Source organism: Drosophila miranda, chromosome XL, assembly GCF_003369915.1.
Source record: "Drosophila miranda strain MSH22 chromosome XL, D.miranda_PacBio2.1, whole genome shotgun sequence".
Classification (NCBI taxonomy): Eukaryota; Metazoa; Arthropoda; class Insecta; order Diptera; family Drosophilidae; genus Drosophila; species Drosophila miranda.
In genome coordinates this window covers 12,011,679-12,029,712 of record NC_046673.1, presented here as the reverse complement: position 1 = coordinate 12,029,712, position 18,034 = coordinate 12,011,679, and the positions used below count along the sequence as shown (strand labels likewise).

The window sequence follows — 18,034 nt, the reverse complement described above, 5'->3', positions numbered from 1 at the left end:
AGGAAATTCCGTGACGAAACGATGCCAAAACGGTATTTTTCGATATTTTATTACCAGGCGAACAGAAAAACCAGAAAGCGACTTCCTCAGTTAACAGCAGAACCCGCGTTAACAGCATACTGTTGCGCCTAACAGGCCACTGGAAGCAGGCTGGCCACAGGCTGTTTACATAACAGATGATGTTAGAGGTGCCCGCCGATACTTGCAGAGGCGTATGTTAAGTTTCTGATGTTCGTTTACTTTCCGGTTGAAATTATATTTTCTCTGGTTTTCTGATGCTTTGGTGATTGATTTTGGATCAAATTTTAACTAACCTATTGGCCCTCGCTATGATGCACCTATCAATCTTGGCAGCGTAAAGCTTCATGGTCTCGTCATAGAGTCATATAAGCTTCATATAGCACTTCACGGTCTTCTCAGTACGGCGCTTTAACTCCTATAAGTTTTTACAGAGATTCAGGAGTCTGCTGACGTCTGCACATCTTCGAAAGTTGGACCATTGGTCGATTTTTGGTCGAGGTTATGCTAGTTTGCCGATGTTCCTTCTTCTCCGATGTAATCTTCTTTCGGTGAGAAGCCCGAGGCTGTGTAACCATCGCATTTCAATGGATTTATTTTACTTTTATAGCGAAGGAAAAGCTGTATTTGAAGTGAAAAGATCTGTGGAAGTTGTACTTTGATTGGAGGACTTGTAACAAAATATTCGTTAAATGTGTTATGACCTCTATTGAATGATAAGTTTGGAAAAAAAGTGCCTACCAAGTGCTCTAGTAATTCCTTTGGAACATTATAATGGGAATTAATTCATAAGCGAGAAGGGTGACGAGTGCGGCATATTAGTTTCTCCGAATTCGCAAGAAAACCATTCTTCTCGTCTTACTCCAAAATGTACTTCCGCTCAAGTATGCATCCACCTAACTTCGGGTTTCACTCTAGTATATCTTCGGACGGCTCTTTCTGGTTTATTTGGTTGTAGTTATCGTTGGTTTATGTAGATGCTGGTTCCTGGGAAATCCGAGGTCTTTCCCAGATCTACTAAGAAATCGATGGACTTTGACGACCTCGTTCTTGGAGGGGGGTCAATTGGTTTTTCTTTCCCAGTGTCGAACGTAGTAAGATTTCCAGCCCTATGATACGAGACTGTTAAAGCTGTGTCACTATTGTAAGGTCCAAATACCTTTTATTTTTCTTAATCCAAAATGAATAATGTAGTCCACCAGAACTTCAATTTACTTGGCACGTGTTTGATTGCACAACGTTTTCAAATTCACTTGGATATATATATTTGTATAAAAAGACACATCCGAATTCGCACAGCTTCACTATAGCAATGATCTAGCCAGAAGTTCTATTACTTGCATTAGCCCTTACGATCGGAACTTTACCTTCCACAACCAACGGGGTAATCGTACGATTTTAGACAAAGCTTACACCTTGCTTCCCTAGATAACGGAGTAATCGTACGATGCTAAGCAAAGCTTACACATAGCTTCCACGACTAACGGAGTAATCGTATGATTTCTAGTAAAGCTTTAAAACATAACTCCCACAGATCCACGCTGCTTCTCTAAATTAGACATTAAGCTCTTCAATGGAAGCTTTAACTACTGATCTCTTGTAATTGATCTCTTATCTTGTTTTTGTAAAGAGCAGAGTTAATGTTAAACGCGAGGGCCGTACCTCCCAAGCTGTTCTCTGGAGTTTTAGAGTCACAACTGGCCACTACAGATTTGCAACATATAAACAATAAATTAATATTTTTGAGAGCACATGTACCTTTTTGAACATTTTTGAACCTTTTTTGTTTGTTCTACATGGAACTACATATATCTTCAACCCACTACAGCGGAGACGTTTGTGTAATACTTGATAATTATGAAAATTTAGAATAGTTTTTCTAAATAAAAGAGACCGTAAAACTTGGGTGACTGCAAATTATTGTATTTTACGACGACGAAAAAAAAGGAGTGCGTGCGTTCGTTTCAATAGATTTTTCTCGACTTTTTTCATATATTCAAAACAATTTCTTCTTCGCCTATCTTACCTACGGTGGCAAAGCGGGGCGAATTCGCCAAGAGCGAGAGAGCGAACTTTTATTGCGCTCCCGCTTTGCCCTAGCCTAACTTACAATAGACTTCATAAAATTCGATCCTAATAACAATTATTATACGCCAAATGGCGCTACACTGGCCCCGTTGAAGGCCTGGAAGGCTTCAAACCAGTGGCAGAAGCGCCAACTTGTGAATTGGCCTCCTGAACGTGTCTCCGCTGCTCGTCCTTAGGTCGACCACTCTGACGCTTCCGTCCTGCCCGGCGGTAGAACATAGAACAGCTTTTTGGTCGCTCATGCAACATTTTGGTATTGTATAGTCTTTGGTAAAATTTTTTTGTATTAAAAAAACCCACCATGAAAAATACTGCAATTCATTAAAAAGCCCGAAATCTATTAGAAATTGTGTTGTGTTGCTCATGAGTGAGTGGAAAAAAAGAGTTAAACTAAACCAGTTCCTTCGAAAGTGTTCTTTTTTGCTCATTTGTTCTATTTGGGTTACAAGTTCATTTTTGCTGACTTGTTCTCTATGCCTGTTTTCCTTGGACACTTTTCATATTTTCTTATTTTCCCTATCAACCACATCGCAAATACGTTTTATCTCTTCTTCTTCTCCATATTTTAGCTTTTTTGCCGCTAATCACGCAACCAGGGATATAAAAAAGTAATAAAAATATCAACACCTTGCACAGCTATCGAAACTATCGTTGCCATTTTGACAATTTTTTGACAGTACAAATAAGTTGATATTCATATATTTGTTAAAATCATTGAACCTGAACATCCTAGCGTGCAAACCGGTATTGTGGCATTTGTAAACTATAATTTTCGTTTATTTATATTGCGCTTTCAGCCCTGCGCGTGTAAGTGTGGTTATCCAGATTTCGCAGATTACCAACGCAGCCCAATCAAACGAAATTAGTAAAAATCCGGTGAAAATTTGTTTGTTACGCACACCCCAGCATTGTAATGACGCCGCCACGCTCGGCGAGTCCAGGGCGTCGATCTGCAAACAAGCGCAAGAGTTCAACTCTCGAGTCCATTGAGGAGAACGAGACGGTACGCTCTTCCTTGGATCTGTACAACTGCAATAAGCTGAGCATAGCCAATGCCTGGGATATATCGTTGATTGATACACTGGCCAATCTAATGGATAGCCCTCACAAAAAGCTAAGCAGCTTCAGGGTGCGTTTTACTCTTTAACCCTCCGACAAATATGGAGAGCTCCTAACCTACTTTTCTACTTTCACAGATGGCTGGCTTTTTGCTGCAGGTCTTGTGCAAGGTCTACGGCCTGCGTGTAGACTCCATCTACATCGATGCATGTCGTATATCGGCGGGTTTGAATGCTCGCACCTTGACGGGCTTACCTGAGGGACCTCCAGGTGATGGCGAAGAAAGGAATTTATCAACGTTGGCAAAGAACAAGGAAAAGTTGAATGCGCGTTTGGATATGGTACCCATGCAGGACTCTATATTTGCAAAGCTCAATTCGACGGTGGGCTCCCTCGATGCCCCCGATCGAATGATGCACAACATTCTGCCCAGCGTGGACTTTGAGATGCGGCTACGCCCGACTTACAAATTCTTTGATGACACCGAGGGGACGGATGAGCTCATGGATAGCGAAACGCTGAGTGCTGGCGCCAAGGAGTGGCCCGATGAAGAGTTGTGCAATGCGGAATGGCTGCACAAACTGTACAACCGTACGGATGATCTAAATCTGCGGCCACTCCACACGGGTTATGTGATAACCAATCCCAATACCCCCAATCCCAAGCCACAGTCGGGATCTATTTCAGAGGCGGTCCCTTCATATGATGACGATGCTGAGGGGCTGGATAATGCGCACGATATTGGTGGGAATCGCACAGAGCTATCCGTGGCCTTTGACATGAATGCCGAGTGTGAGCCCATGCCGGATATAGAAGCCGGTCCTCCCATTATCTTAGATATACAATCGAATGATTTGCAGGAGCTCACCGCCGAAGAGCAGACGGTCATCACCAATTGCCGCCGTTTAAAGAAAACCGCCGAATTCATTGACGATCTGAGGCCAGTGCATGGTGTCACTAGGCTGGACTATTCATACAGACCCATGGATCAGATCTCACAGCTTTGTGCGGCTCCTGCGCATTGGAAATTCAGGATCACTCGTCCGCGCACCACTCTGGACCAGACGACTGGCCCAAAGGATGCTCTGACTGTTGGCAACCCAAAGAAAACCAAAACCGCTGCCGCTGCCGCTGCCGCTGCCGCCAAGCCACGCATGAAGGAGTTGCACTATGGAAAATGCAAAGAGGAGCTCTTCCAGCCTCTTGATGCCAACATAAAGCAGCAAAAGGTCAACTATCAAAAGAAATGCGATGCCCGAAAGCTGATGCCCACGAAATCCAACAATGAAGCGGATTACCAAGTTAGCCAGCGATTTGGTAAAGCCGATCTGGTTGAGAGTCTGGGCAATGATGTGGATATGGATAGGGGCTTACACCACGGTGATGCCGATAGAGAGCTCTTTGACAATGAAAATTTCACCACAGATGATTCTGTCATGAACCGAATGTCGGCAGCGGACATTGAAGATCCCATGGACATGATGAATAAGGATTCATGTGGGGATATGCCCAATCAAAGCCAAAGCATGCATGAGGGTGAGGATACAATCATGGAGATATCCACCGAATTTAAGGGTGCACCAAGGCAGGTGGGTCTTTGAGGGATATACCATTCCTAAGGGTATATAAAATATCACTTATTTTTCAGGTCAGCAAAGTGATTGGGCCATTTGCGAAGCGTGCCAAGGTGATCGACATGAAGAATCTCAAGAACAGCTGCCATTATTTGATCCAGAAACAATTCCTCAGTTCTGTCAATGAGGCATCGATACCCTCCCTCCCACTGTCAAAGGAAGAAAGCTACGCCAAGGGTACCGCCAGCTTCCAGGAGGTTTACCGATCGTTGCCTGATGTGTTGAGTGACGAAACGAAAGATTCTCTGTGCCCATCGGTGGCCCTCAATGCGGTTCTCCATTTGGCCAACGATATGAAACTGCGACTCATTCCACAAGAGAATCTAGAGGATTTTCAAATCCGGCAAGTTCTGGATGACGAAGTTTAATGACGAGCTTTTAAAAAAACTGAATTCTGATACAATGCTAGAAGTAATCAATCTTCACACAATTTTAAATACATTTTCATGCAACAACACATACAAAAAACTAAACGAAACGAATCAGGGCTCTTCTCCAATGTGTTCTCGGATGAATTTTTAATTCTATCTCTCAAGTCCTAAGATTTGCAACATATAAACAATAAATTAATATTTTTGAGAGCACATGTAGCTTTTTGAACATTTTTGAACTTTAGATCTAACAGAAGTGTGGATACCAAATTTGGTTGCTCTAGCTGTTATAGTCTCTGAGATCCTTGAAATCACATTTTGCAATAGGCAAAGCCAGCCATGAAACCTGTTTGTTAGAGAGAGACAGAGCGAGAGAGAATGAAATTGGTTTCTTGATTTTGGCTATAATAATTGTACGATCTTGTTCAGATTTTTCACTCTAAAAGATGTAGTTTGCCTCTACGGTTATGCGTTTTCTGTTTTCTCGTATCTTTGAAATTGTGGATTCCACAGATTTTCGCCTTTGGTGGGGTCGGAAGTTGGCGGGGTGAAGTTTTGAAATATTCTTGTAACAGTGACATATCAAAGAAGTCCGGATATAAAATATCGTTGCTCTAGCTCTCTAGGCTATAAGCCTTTGAGCACTAGGCGCTGATAGGGACGGACAGACGGACGGACGGACAGTCGGATAGACAGACATGGCTCTATCGACTCGGCTATTGATGCTGATCAAGAATATATATATATATATACTTTATGGGGTCGGAAACGCTTCATTCTGGACGTTACACACATCCACTTTCACCACAGATCTCATATACCCCTATACTCATTTTGAGTATCGGGTATGAAAATGCGTGTTATTAAGGTCGAAGAATTTGGAGAGGGATATTGTTTGGTTTAATTATCTGTCCATGTTTCTAGGTTAGAGGTCGTCTAAGTCGGCAATTGATGCTGATAAAGAATATATATATTTAATGGGGTCGGAAACGCTTCCTTCTTGACATTATACACATCCACTTTGACCACAAATCTAATATACCCCTATACTCATTTTGAGTATAGGGCATAAAAACTCCCCCCTATATGATTTTCAGTATAAAAGGCATTTCGTTAATATATTTGTGAAATTGCATGGGAATGCACTATCTTTCCTAGCAGCCCTAGCGGCAGAAATGGAATTACAAAATAATGGCGGTGCTGGCCTCAGATGTGTGGTCCAAATATGTTCTAAAAAAAAAACGAGGGGGAACGTTGTGAGTTGCTGCGTACACCGCAACTCTACAGTTATACCCGATACTAAGTCAGTATGGCTCTCCTGCGGCAGACGCCGCTAATATTGAACCACACGACAAAGAGTGCGTGCGAGAGAGACAGAAAATCAGTCTGAGCGTGACGTCGGGCGCTGCGTGGCCACTGCAAATTGATTTCTTGCTTTTGGCTACAAAAATGATCCGATCTGATCCAGATTCAGCAATCTGATAGATATGGTCATTATCTATGATTCTGCGTTTTTAGTTTTCTCGAATGTGCAATATTGTGGATGCAACAGATTTTCGTCCTTTGTGGGGGCGGAAGTGGGCGGGGCGAAGTTTTGAAATATTTTTGTAGCAGTGACATATACCAGAAGTCTGGATCCAAAACATCGTTGCTCTAGCTCTTATAGTCTTTGAGCACTAGGCGCTGAAGGGTGTCCGTCCCCTGACAGACTGACAGACGGACGGACGGACAGAAAGACAGGGCTCAATCGACTCGGCTATTGATGCTGATCAAGAATATATATACTTTATGGGGTCGGAAACGATTCCTTCTGGACGTTACACACATCCACTTTTACCACAAATCTAATATACCCCAATACTCATTTTGAGTATCGGGTATAATTAAGTATCGTTTCCGTTAAAACCCACATTAAAAGCACCAACGGCATCGAAAAAGGAAATTCCGTGACGAAACGATGCCAAAACGGTATTTTTCGATATTTTATTACCAGGCGAACAGAAAAACCAGAAAGCGACTTCCTCAGTTAACAGCAGAACCCGCGTTAACAGCATACTGTTGCGCCTAACAGGCCACTGGAAGCAGGCTGGCCACAGGCTGTTTACATAACAGATGATGTTAGAGGTGCCCGCCGATACTTGCAGAGGCGTATGTTAAGTTTCTGATGTTCGTTTACTTTCCGGTTGAAATTATATTTTCTCTGGTTTTCTGATGCTTTGGTGATTGATTTTGGATCAAATTTTAACTAACCTATTGGCCCTCGCTATGATGCACCTATCAATCTTGGCAGCGTAAAGCTTCATGGTCTCGTCATAGAGTCATATAAGCTTCATATAGCACTTCACGGTCTTCTCAGTACGGCGCTTTAACTCCTATAAGTTTTTACAGAGATTCAGGAGTCTGCTGACGTCTGCACATCTTCGAAAGTTGGACCATTGGTCGATTTTTGGTCGAGGTTATGCTAGTTTGCCGATGTTCCTTCTTCTCCGATGTAATCTTCTTTCGGTGAGAAGCCCGAGGCTGTGTAACCATCGCATTTCAATGGATTTATTTTACTTTTATAGCGAAGGAAAAGCTGTATTTGAAGTGAAAAGATCTGTGGAAGTTGTACTTTGATTGGAGGACTTGTAACAAAATATTCGTTAAATGTGTTATGACCTCTATTGAATGATAAGTTTGGAAAAAAAGTGCCTACCAAGTGCTCTAGTAATTCCTTTGGAACATTATAATGGGAATTAATTCATAAGCGAGAAGGGTGACGAGTGCGGCATATTAGTTTCTCCGAATTCGCAAGAAAACCATTCTTCTCGTCTTACTCCAAAATGTAATTCCGCTCAAGTATGCATCCACCTAACTTCGGGTTTCACTCTAGTATATCTTCGGACGGCTCTTTCTGGTTTATTTGGTAAAATTTTTTTTATTTAAAAAAACCCACCGTGAAAAATACTGCAATTCATTAAAAAGCCCGAAATCTATTAGAAATTGTGTTGTGTTGCTCATGAGTGAGTGAAAAAAAAGAGTTAAACTAAACCAGTTCCTTCGAAACTGTTCTTTTTTGCTCATTTGTTCTATTTGGGTTACAAGTTCATTTTTGCTGACTTGTTCTCTATGCCTGTTTTCCTTGGACACTTTTCATATTTTCTTATTTTCCCTATCAACCACATCGCAAATACGTTTTATCTCTTCTTCTTCTCCATATTTTAGCTTTTTTGCCGCCAATCACGCAACCAGGGATATAAAAAAGTAATAAAAATATCAACACCTTGCACAGCTATCGAAACTATCGTTGCCATTTTGACAATTTTTTGACAGTACTGTAAGATATGAATATTAGTTTATAAGATTTAAATATTAGTTTAAGATTTACTCATCGATAGTATTATAAGAAATACCAATGTACTCGATATATCGATACTTATGCTCGACAAGTATCGATATGCCAACACACATTCATTCGAATACGCCGATCAAGAAAGAAGAACATATAATAAAACCGTGCTATTAAAAGTTTACAGTACAAATAATTTTGATATTCATATATTTGTTAAAATCATTGAACCTGAACATCCTAGCGTGCAAACCGGTATTGTGGCATTTTTAAACTATAATTTTCGTTTATTTATATTGCGCTTTCAGCCCTGCGCGTGTAAGTGTGGTTATCCAGATTTCGCAGATTACCAACGCAGCCCAATCAACCAAAATTAGTAAAAATCCGGTGAAAATTTGTTTGTTACGCACACCCCAGCATTGTAATGATGCCGCCACGCTCGGAGAGTCCAGTGCGTCGATCTGCAAACAAGCGCAAGAGTTCAACTCTCGAGTCCATTGAGGAGAACGAGACGGTACGCTCTTCCTTGGATCTGTACAACTGCAATAAGCTGAGCATAGCCAATGCCTGGGATATATCGTTGATTGATACACTGGCCAATCTAATGGATAGCCCTCACAAAAAGCTAAGCAGCTTCAGGGTGCGTTTTACTCTTTAACCCTCCGACAAATATGGAGAGCTCCTAACCTACTTTTCTACTTTCACAGATGGCTGGCTCTTTGCTGCAGGTCTTGTGCAAGGTCTACGGCCTGCGTGTAGACTCCATCTACATCGATGCATGTCGTATATCGGCGGGTTTGAATGCTCGCACCTTGACGGGCTTACCTGAGGGACCTCCAGGTGATGGCGAAGAAAGGAATTTATCAACGTTGGCAAAGAACAAGGAAAAGTTGAATGCGCGTTTGGATATGGTACCCATGCAGGACCCTATATTTGCAAAGCTCAATTCGACGGTGGGCTCCCTCGATGCCTCCGATCGAATGATGCACAACATTCTGCCCAGCGTGGACTTTGAGATGCGGCTACGCCCGACTTACAAATTCTTTGATGACACCGAGGGGACGGATGAGCTCATGGATAGCGAAACGCTGAGTGCTGGCGCCAAGGAGTGGCCCGATGAAGAGTTGTGCAATGCGGAATGGCTGCACAAACTGTACAACCGTACGGATGATCTAAATCTGCGGCCACTCCACACGGGTTATGTGATAACCAATCCCAATACCCCCCCTAACCAAGCCACAGTCGGGATCTATTTCAGAGGCGGTCCCTTCATATGATGACGATGCTGAGGGGCTGGATAATGCGCACGATATTGGTGGGAATCGCACAGAGCTATCCGTGGCCTTTGACATGAATGCCGAGTGTGAGCCCATGCCGGATATAGAAGCCGGTCCTCCCATTATCTTAGATATACAATCGAATGATTTGCAGGAGCTCACCGCCGAAGAGCAGACGGTCATCACCAATTGCCGCCGTTTAAAGAAAACCGCCGAATTCATTGACGATCTGAGGCCAGTGGATGGTGTCACTAGGCTGGACTATTCATACAGACCCATGGATCAGATCTCACAGCTTTGTGCGGCTCCTGCGCATTGGAAATTCAGGATCACTCGTCCGCGCACCACTCTGGACCAGACGACTGGCCCAAAGGATGCTCTGACTGTTGGCAACCCAAAGAAAACCAAAACCGCTGCCGCTGCCGCTGCCGCCAAGCCACGCATGAAGGAGTTGCACTATGGAAAAGGCAAAGAGGAGCTCTTCCAGCCTCTTGATGCCAACATAAAGCAGCAAAAGGTCAACTATCAAAAGAAATGCGATGCCCGAAAGCTGATGCCCACGAAATCCAACAATGAAGCGGATTACCAAGTTAGCCAGCGATTTGGTAAAGCCGATCTGGTTGAGAGTCTGGGCAATGATGTGGATATGGATAGGGGCTTACACCACGGTGATGCCGATAGAGAGCTCTTTGACAATGAAAATTTCACCACAGATGATTCTGTCATGAACCGAATGTCGGCAGCGGACATTGAAGATCCCATGGACATGATGAATAAGGATTCATGTGGGGATATGCCCAATCAAAGCCAAAGCATGCATGAGGGTGAGGATACAATCATGGAGATATCCACCGAATTTAAGGGTGCACCAAGGCAGGTGGGTCTTTGAGGGATATACCATTCCTAAGGGTATATAAAATATCACTTATTTTTCAGGTCAGCAAAGTGATTGATCCCACTGTCAAAGGAAGAAAGCTACGCCAAGGGTACCGCCAGCTTCCAGGAGGTTTACCGATCGTTGCCTGATGTGTTGAGTGACGAAAGGAAAGATTCTCTGTGCCCATCGGTGGCCCTCAATGCGGTTCTCCATTTGGCCAACGATATGAAACTGCGACTCATTCCACAAGAGAATCTAGAGAAGAATCTAGATTTTCAAATCCGGCAAGTTCTGGATGACGAAGTTTAATGACGAGCTTTTAAAAAAACTGAATTCTGATACAATGCTAGAAGTAATCAATCTTCACACAATTTTAAATACATTTTCATGCAGCAACACATACAAAAAACTAAACGAAACGAATCAGGGCTCTTCTCCAATGTGTTCTCGGATGAATTTTTAGTTCTATCTCTCAAGTCCTAAGATTTGCAACATATAAACAATAAATTAATATTTTTGAGAGCACATGTACCTTTTTGAACATTTTTGAACTTTAGATCTAACAGAAGTGTGGATACCAAATTTGGTTGCTCTAGCTGTTATAGTCTCTGAGATCCTTGAAATCACATTTTGCAATAGGCAAAGCCAGCCATGAAACCTGTTTGTTAGAGAGAGACAGAGCGAGAGAGAATGAAATTGGTTTCTTGATTTTGGCTATAATAATTGTACGATCTTGTTCAGATTTTTCACTCTAAAAGATGTAGTTTGCCTCTACGGTTATGCGTTTTCTGTTTTCTCGTATCTTTGAAATTGTGGATTCCACAGATTTTCGCCTTTGGTGGGGTCGGAAGTTGGCGGGGTGAAGTTTTGAAATATTCTTGTAACAGTGACATATCAAAGAAGTCCGGATATAAAATATCGTTGCTCTAGCTCTCTAGGCTATAAGCCTTTGAGCACTAGGCGCTGATAGGGACGGACAGACGGACGGACGGACAGTCGGATAGACAGACATGGCTCTATCGACTCGGCTATTGATGCTGATCAAGAATATATATATATATATACTTTATGGGGTCGGAAACGCTTCATTCTGGACGTTACACATATCCACTTTCACCACAGATCTCATATACCCCTATACTCATTTTGAGTATCGGGTATGAAAATTCGTGTTATTAAGGTCGAAGAATTTGGAGAGGGATATTGTTTGGTTTAATTATCTGTCCATGTTTCTAGGTTAGAGGTCGTCTAAGTCGGCAATTGATGCTGATAAAGAATATATATATTTAATGGGGTCGGAAACGCTTCCTTCTTGACATTATACACATCCACTTTGACCACAAATCTAATATACCCCAATACTCATTTTGAGTATCGGGTATAATTAAGTATCGTTTCCGTTAAAACCCACATTAAAAGCACCAACGGCATCGAAAAAGGAAATTCCGTGACGAAACGATGCCAAAACGGTATTTTTCGATATTTTATTACCAGGCGAACAGAAAAACCAGAAAGCGACTTCCTCAGTTAACAGCAGAACCCGCGTTAACAGCATACTGTTGCGCCTAACAGGCCACTGGAAGCAGGCTGGCCACAGGCTGTTTACATAACAGATGATGTTAGAGGTGCCCGCCGATACTTGCAGAGGCGTATGTTAAGTTTCTGATGTTCGTTTACTTTCCGGTTGAAATTATATTTTCTCTGGTTTTCTGATGCTTTGGTGATTGATTTTGGATCAAATTTTAACTAACCTATTGGCCCTCGCTATGATGCACCTATCAATCTTGGCAGCGTAAAGCTTCATGGTCTCGTCATAGAGTCATATAAGCTTCATATAGCACTTCACGGTCTTCTCAGTACGGCGCTTTAACTCCTATAAGTTTTTACAGAGATTCAGGAGTCTGCTGACGTCTGCACATCTTCGAAAGTTGGACCATTGGTCGATTTTTGGTCGAGGTTATGCTAGTTTGCCGATGTTCCTTCTTCTCCGATGTAATCTTCTTTCGGTGAGAAGCCCGAGGCTGTGTAACCATCGCATTTCAATGGATTTATTTTACTTTTATAGCGAAGGAAAAGCTGTATTTGAAGTGAAAAGATCTGTGGAAGTTGTACTTTGATTGGTGGACTTGTAACAAAATATTCGTTAAATGTGTTATGACCTCTATTGAATGATAAGTTTGGAAAAAAAGTGCCTACCAAGTGCTCTAGTAATTCCTTTGGAACATTATAATGGGAATTAATTCATAAGCGAGAAGGGTGACGAGTGCGGCATATTAGTTTCTCCGAATTCGCAAGAAAACCATTCTTCTCGTCTTACTCCAAAATGTACTTCCGCTCAAGTATGCATCCACCTAACTTCGGGTTTCACTCTAGTATATCTTCGGACCGCTCTTTCTGGTTTATTTGGTTGTAGTTATCGTTGGTTTATGTAGATGCTGGTTCCTGGGAAATCCGAGGTCTTTCCCAGATCTACTAAGAAATCGATGGACTTTGACGACCTCGTTCTTGGAGGGGGGTCAATTGGTTTTTCTTTCCCAGTGTCGAACGTAGTAAGATTTCCAGCCCTATGATACGAGACTGTTAAAGCTGTGTCACTATTGTAAGGTCCAAATACCTTTTATTTTTCTTAATCCAAAATGAATAATGTAGTCCACCAGAACTTCAATTTACTTGGCACGTGTTTGATTGCACAACGTTTTCAAATTCACTTGGATATATATATTTGTATAAAAAGACACATCCGAATTCGCACAGCTTCACTATAGCAATGATCTAGCCAGAAGTTCTATTACTTGCATTAGCCCTTACGATCGGAACTTTACCTTCCACAACCAACGGGGTAATCGTACGATTTTAGACAAAGCTTACACCTTGCTTCCCTAGATAACGGAGTAATCGTACGATGCTAAGCAAAGCTTACACATAGCTTCCACGACTAACGGAGTAATCGTATGATTTCTAGTAAAGCTTTAAAACATAACTCCCACAGATCCACGCTGCTTCTCTAAATTAGACATTAAGCTCTTCAATGGAAGCTTTAACTACTGCTCTCTTGTAATTGATCTCTTATCTTGTTTTTGTAAAGAGCAGAGTTAATGTTAAACGCGAGGGCCGTACCTCCCAAGCTGTTCTCTGGAGTTTTAGAGTCACAACTGGCCACTACAGATTTGCAACATATAAACAATAAATTAATATTTTTGAGAGCACATGTACCTTTTTGAACATTTTTGAACCTTTTTTGTTTGTTCTACATGGAACTACATATATCTTCAACCCACTACAGCGGAGACGTTTGTGTAATACTTGATAATTATGAAAATTAAGAATAGTTTTTCTAAATAAAAGAGACCGTAAAACTTGGGTGACTGCAAATTATTGTATTTTACGACGACGAAAAAAAAGGAGTGCGTGCGTTCGTTTTAATAGATTTTTCTCGACTTTTTTCATATATTCAAAACAATTTCTTCTTCGCCTATCTTACCTACGGTGGCAAAGCGGGGCGAATTCGCCAAGAGCGAGAGAGCGAACTTTTATTGCGCTCCCGCTTTGCCCTAGCTTAACTTACAATAGACTTCATAAAATTCGATCCTAATAACAATTATTATACGCCAAATGGCGCTACACTGGCCCCGTTGAAGGCCTGGAAGGCTTCAAACCAGTGGCAGAAGCGCCAACTTGTGAATTGGCCTCCTGAACGTGTCTCCGCTGCTCGTCCTTAGGTCGACCACTCTGACGCTTCCGTCCTGCCCGGCGGTAGAACATAGAACAGCTTTTTGGTCGCTCATGCAACATTTTGGTATTGTATAGTCTTTGGTAAAATTTTTTTGTATTAAAAAAACCCACCATGAAAAATACTGCAATTCATTAAAAAGCCCGAAATCTATTAGAAATTGTGTTGTGTTGCTCATGAGTGAGTGAAAAAAAAGAGTTAAACTAAACCAGTTCCTTCGAAACTGTTCTTTTTTGCTCATTCGTTCTATTTGGGTTACAAGTTCATTTTTGCTGACTTGTTCTTTATGCCTGTTTTCCTTGGACACTTTTCATATATTCTTATTTTCCCTATCAACCACATCGCAAATACGTTTTATCTCTTCTTCTTCTCCATATTTTAGCTTTTTTGCCGCCAATCACGCAACCAGGGATATAAAAAAGTAATAAAAATATCAACACCTTGCACAGCTATCGAAACTATCGTTGCCATTTTGACAATTTTTTGACAGTACAAATAATTTTGATATTCATATATTTGTTAAAATCATTGAACCTGAACATCCTAGCGTGCAAACCGGTATTGTGGCATTTGTAAACTATAATTTTCGTTTATTTATATTGCGCTTTCAGCCCTGCGCGTGTAAGTGTGGTTATCCAGATTTCGCAGATTACCAACGCAGCCCAATCAAACGAAATTAGTAAAAATCCGGTGAAAATTTGTTTGTTACGCACACCCCAGCATTGTAATGACGACGCCACGCTCGGAGAGTCCAGTGCGTCGATCTGCAAACAAGCGCAAGAGTTCAACTCTCGAGTCCATTGAGGAGAACGAGACGGTACGCTCTTCCTTGGATCTGTACAACTGCAATAAGCTGAGCATAGCCAATGCCTGGGATATATCGTTGATTGATACACTGGCCAATCTAATGGATAGCCCTCACAAAAAGCTAAGCAGCTTCAGGGTGCGTTTTACTCTTTAACCCTCCGACAAATATGGAGAGCTCCTAACCTACTTTTCTACTTTCACAGATGGCTGGCTCTTTGCTGCAGGTCTTGTGCAAGGTCTACGGCCTGCGTGTAGACTCCATCTACATCGATGCATGTCGTATATCGGCGGGTTTGAATGCTCGCACCTTGACGGGCTTACCTGAGGGACCTCCAGGTGATGGCGAAGAAAGGAATTTATCAACGTTGGCAAAGAACAAGGAAAAGTTGAATGCGCGTTTGGATATGGTACCCATGCAGGACCCTATATTTGCAAAGCTCAATTCGACGGTGGGCTCCCTCGATGCCCCCGATCGAATGATGCGCAACATTCTGCCCAGCGTGGACTTTGAGATGCGGCTACGCCCGACTTACAAATTCTTTGATGACACCGAGGGGACGGATGAGCTCATGGATAGCGAAACGCTGAGTGCTGGCGCCAAGGAGTGGCCCGATGAAGAGTTGTGCAATGCGGAATGGCTGCACAAACTGTACAACCGTACGGATGATCTAAATCTGCGGCCACTCCACACGGGTTATGTGATAACCAATCCCAATACCCCCAATCCCAAGCCACAGTCGGGATCTATTTCAGAGGCGGTCCCTTCATATGATGACGATGCTGAGGGGCTGGATAATGCGCACGATATTGGTGGGAATCGCACAGAGCTATCCGTGGCCTTTGACATGAATGCCGAGTGTGAGCCCATGCCGGATATAGAAGCCGGTCCTCCCATTATCTTAGATATACAATCGAATGATTTGCAGGAGCTCACCGCCGAAGAGCAGACGGTCATCACCAATTGCCGCCGTTTAAAGAAAACCGCCGAATTCATTGACGATCTGAGGCCAGTGGATGGTGTCACTAGGCTGGACTATTCATACAGACCCATGGATCAGATCTCACAGCTTTGTGCGGCTCCTGCGCATTGGAAATTCAGGATCACTCGTCCGCGCACCACTCTGGACCAGACGACTGGCCCAAAGGATGCTCTGACTGTTGGCAACCCAAAGAAAACCAAAACCGCTGCCGCTGTCGCTGCCGCTGCCGCCAAGCCACGCATGAAGGAGTTGCACTATGGAAAATGCAAAGAGGAGCTCTTCCAGCCTCTTGATGCCAACATAAAGCAGCAAAAGGTCAACTATCAAAAGAAATGCGATGCCCGAAAGCTGATGCCCACGAAATCCAACAATGAAGCGGATTACCAAGTTAGCCAGCGATTTGGTGAAGCCGATCTGGTTGAGAGTCTGGGCAATGATGTGGATATGGATAGGGGCTTACACCACGGTGATGCCGCTAGAGAGCTCTTTGACAATGAAAATTTCACCACAGATGATTCTGTCATGAACCGAATGTCGGCAGCGGACATTGAAGATCCCATGGACATGATGAATAAGGATTCATGTGGGGATATGCCCAATCAAAGCCAAAGCATGCATGAGGGTGAGGATACAATCATGGAGATATCCACCGAATTTAAGGGTGCACCAAGGCAGGTGGGTCTTTGAGGGATATACCATTCCTAAGGGTATATAAAATATCACTTATTTTTCAGGTCAGCAAAGTGATTGGGCCATTTGCGAAGCGTGCCAAGGGGATCGACATGAAGAATCTCAAGAACAGCTGCCATTATTTGATCCAGAAACAATTCCTCAGTTCTGTCAATGAGGCATCGATACCCTCCCTCCCACTGTCACAGGAAGAAAGCTACGCCAAGGGTACCGCCAGCTTCCAGGAGGTTTACCGATCGTTGCCTGATGTGTTGAGTGACGAAAGGAAAGATTCTCTGTGCCCATCGGTGGCCCTCAATGCGGTTCTCCATTTGGCCAACGATATGAAACAGCGACTCATTCCACAAGAGAATCTAGAGGATTTTCAAATCCGGCAAGTTCTGGATGACGAAGTTTAATGACGAGCTTTTAAAAAAACTGAATTCTGATACAATGCTAGAAGTAATCAATCTTCACACAATTTTAAATACATTTTCATGCAACAACACATACAAAAAACTAAACGAAACGAATCAGGGCTCTTCTCCAATGTGTTCTCGGATGAATTTTTAATTCTATCTCTCAAGTCCTAAGATTTGCAACATATAAACAATAAATTAATATTTTTGAGAGCACATGTACCTTTTTGAACATTTTTGAACCTTTTTTGTTTGTTCTACATGGAACTACATATATCTTCAACCCACTACAGCGGAGACGTTTGTGTAATACTTGATAATTATGAAAATTTAGAATAGTTTTTCTAAATAAAAGAGACCGTAAAACTTGGGTGACTGCAAATTATTGTATTTTACGACGACGAAAAAAAAGGAGTGCGTGCGTTCGTTTCAATAGATTTTTCTCGACTTTTTTCATATATTCAAAACAATTTCTTCTTCGCCTATCTTACCTACGGTGGCAAAGCGGGGCGAATTCGCCAAGAGCGAGAGAGCGAACTTTTATTGCGCTCCCGTTTTGCCCTAGCCTAACTTACAATAGACTTCATAAAATTCGATCCTAATAACAATTATTATACGCCAAATGGCGCTACACTGGCCCCGTTGAAGGCCTGGAAGGCTTCAAACCAGTGGCAGAAGCGCCAACTTGTGAATTGGCTTCCTGAACGTGTCTCCGCTGCTCGTCCTTAGCTCGACCACTCTGACGCTTCCGTCCTGCCCGGCGGTAGAACATAGAAC

General features: G+C 42.6%; 2 protein-coding genes and 1 pseudogene across 4 annotated transcripts; all 3 read left to right on the top strand.

The window, feature by feature from the left end:
• Positions 1 to 2,761: 2,761 nt before the first annotated feature.
• On the top strand, positions 2,762 to 5,383 carry LOC117185992 (condensin complex subunit 2-like). 2 transcript variants are annotated; one of them, XM_033386017.1, is made up of 4 exons: positions 2,762 to 2,850; positions 2,904 to 3,235; positions 3,303 to 4,754; positions 4,814 to 5,383. In XM_033386017.1, exons 2-4 carry the CDS (start codon positions 3,020 to 3,022, stop codon positions 5,165 to 5,167), a joined length of 2,022 nt encoding a protein of 673 aa, XP_033241908.1. In that variant the 5' UTR covers positions 2,762 to 2,850; positions 2,904 to 3,019; the 3' UTR covers positions 5,168 to 5,383. The 2 variants fall into 2 exon arrangements, with proteins under 2 accessions (XP_033241908.1, XP_033241909.1); XM_033386018.1 differs by having other exon boundaries at positions 2,823 to 3,235.
• A 3,268-nt stretch (positions 5,384 to 8,651) lies between these two features.
• On the top strand, positions 8,652 to 10,898 carry LOC117185915 (annotated as a pseudogene).
• A 3,938-nt stretch (positions 10,899 to 14,836) lies between these two features.
• On the top strand, positions 14,837 to 17,473 carry LOC117185991 (condensin complex subunit 2-like). 2 transcript variants are annotated; one of them, XM_033386015.1, is made up of 4 exons: positions 14,837 to 14,940; positions 14,994 to 15,325; positions 15,393 to 16,844; positions 16,904 to 17,473. In XM_033386015.1, exons 2-4 carry the CDS (start codon positions 15,110 to 15,112, stop codon positions 17,255 to 17,257), a joined length of 2,022 nt encoding a protein of 673 aa, XP_033241906.1. In that variant the 5' UTR covers positions 14,837 to 14,940; positions 14,994 to 15,109; the 3' UTR covers positions 17,258 to 17,473. The 2 variants fall into 2 exon arrangements, with proteins under 2 accessions (XP_033241906.1, XP_033241907.1); XM_033386016.1 differs by having other exon boundaries at positions 14,899 to 15,325.
• Positions 17,474 to 18,034: the final 561 nt, after the last annotated feature.

Bases quoted from the DNA above. Each gene is read 5' to 3' on its own strand.
- LOC117185991 (XM_033386015.1), top strand. From the start codon at position 15,110: ATGACGACGCCACGCTCGGAGAGTCCAGTGCGTCGATCTGCAAACAAG. The intron at 15,326-15,392 runs GTGCGTTTTACT...CTACTTTCACAG, and splicing joins AAAAGCTAAGCAGCTTCAGG to ATGGCTGGCTCTTTGCTGCA. The intron at 16,845-16,903 runs GTGGGTCTTTGA...CTTATTTTTCAG, and splicing joins TTAAGGGTGCACCAAGGCAG to GTCAGCAAAGTGATTGGGCC.
- LOC117185992 (XM_033386017.1), top strand. From the start codon at position 3,020: ATGACGCCGCCACGCTCGGCGAGTCCAGGGCGTCGATCTGCAAACAAG. The intron at 3,236-3,302 runs GTGCGTTTTACT...CTACTTTCACAG, and splicing joins AAAAGCTAAGCAGCTTCAGG to ATGGCTGGCTTTTTGCTGCA. The intron at 4,755-4,813 runs GTGGGTCTTTGA...CTTATTTTTCAG, and splicing joins TTAAGGGTGCACCAAGGCAG to GTCAGCAAAGTGATTGGGCC.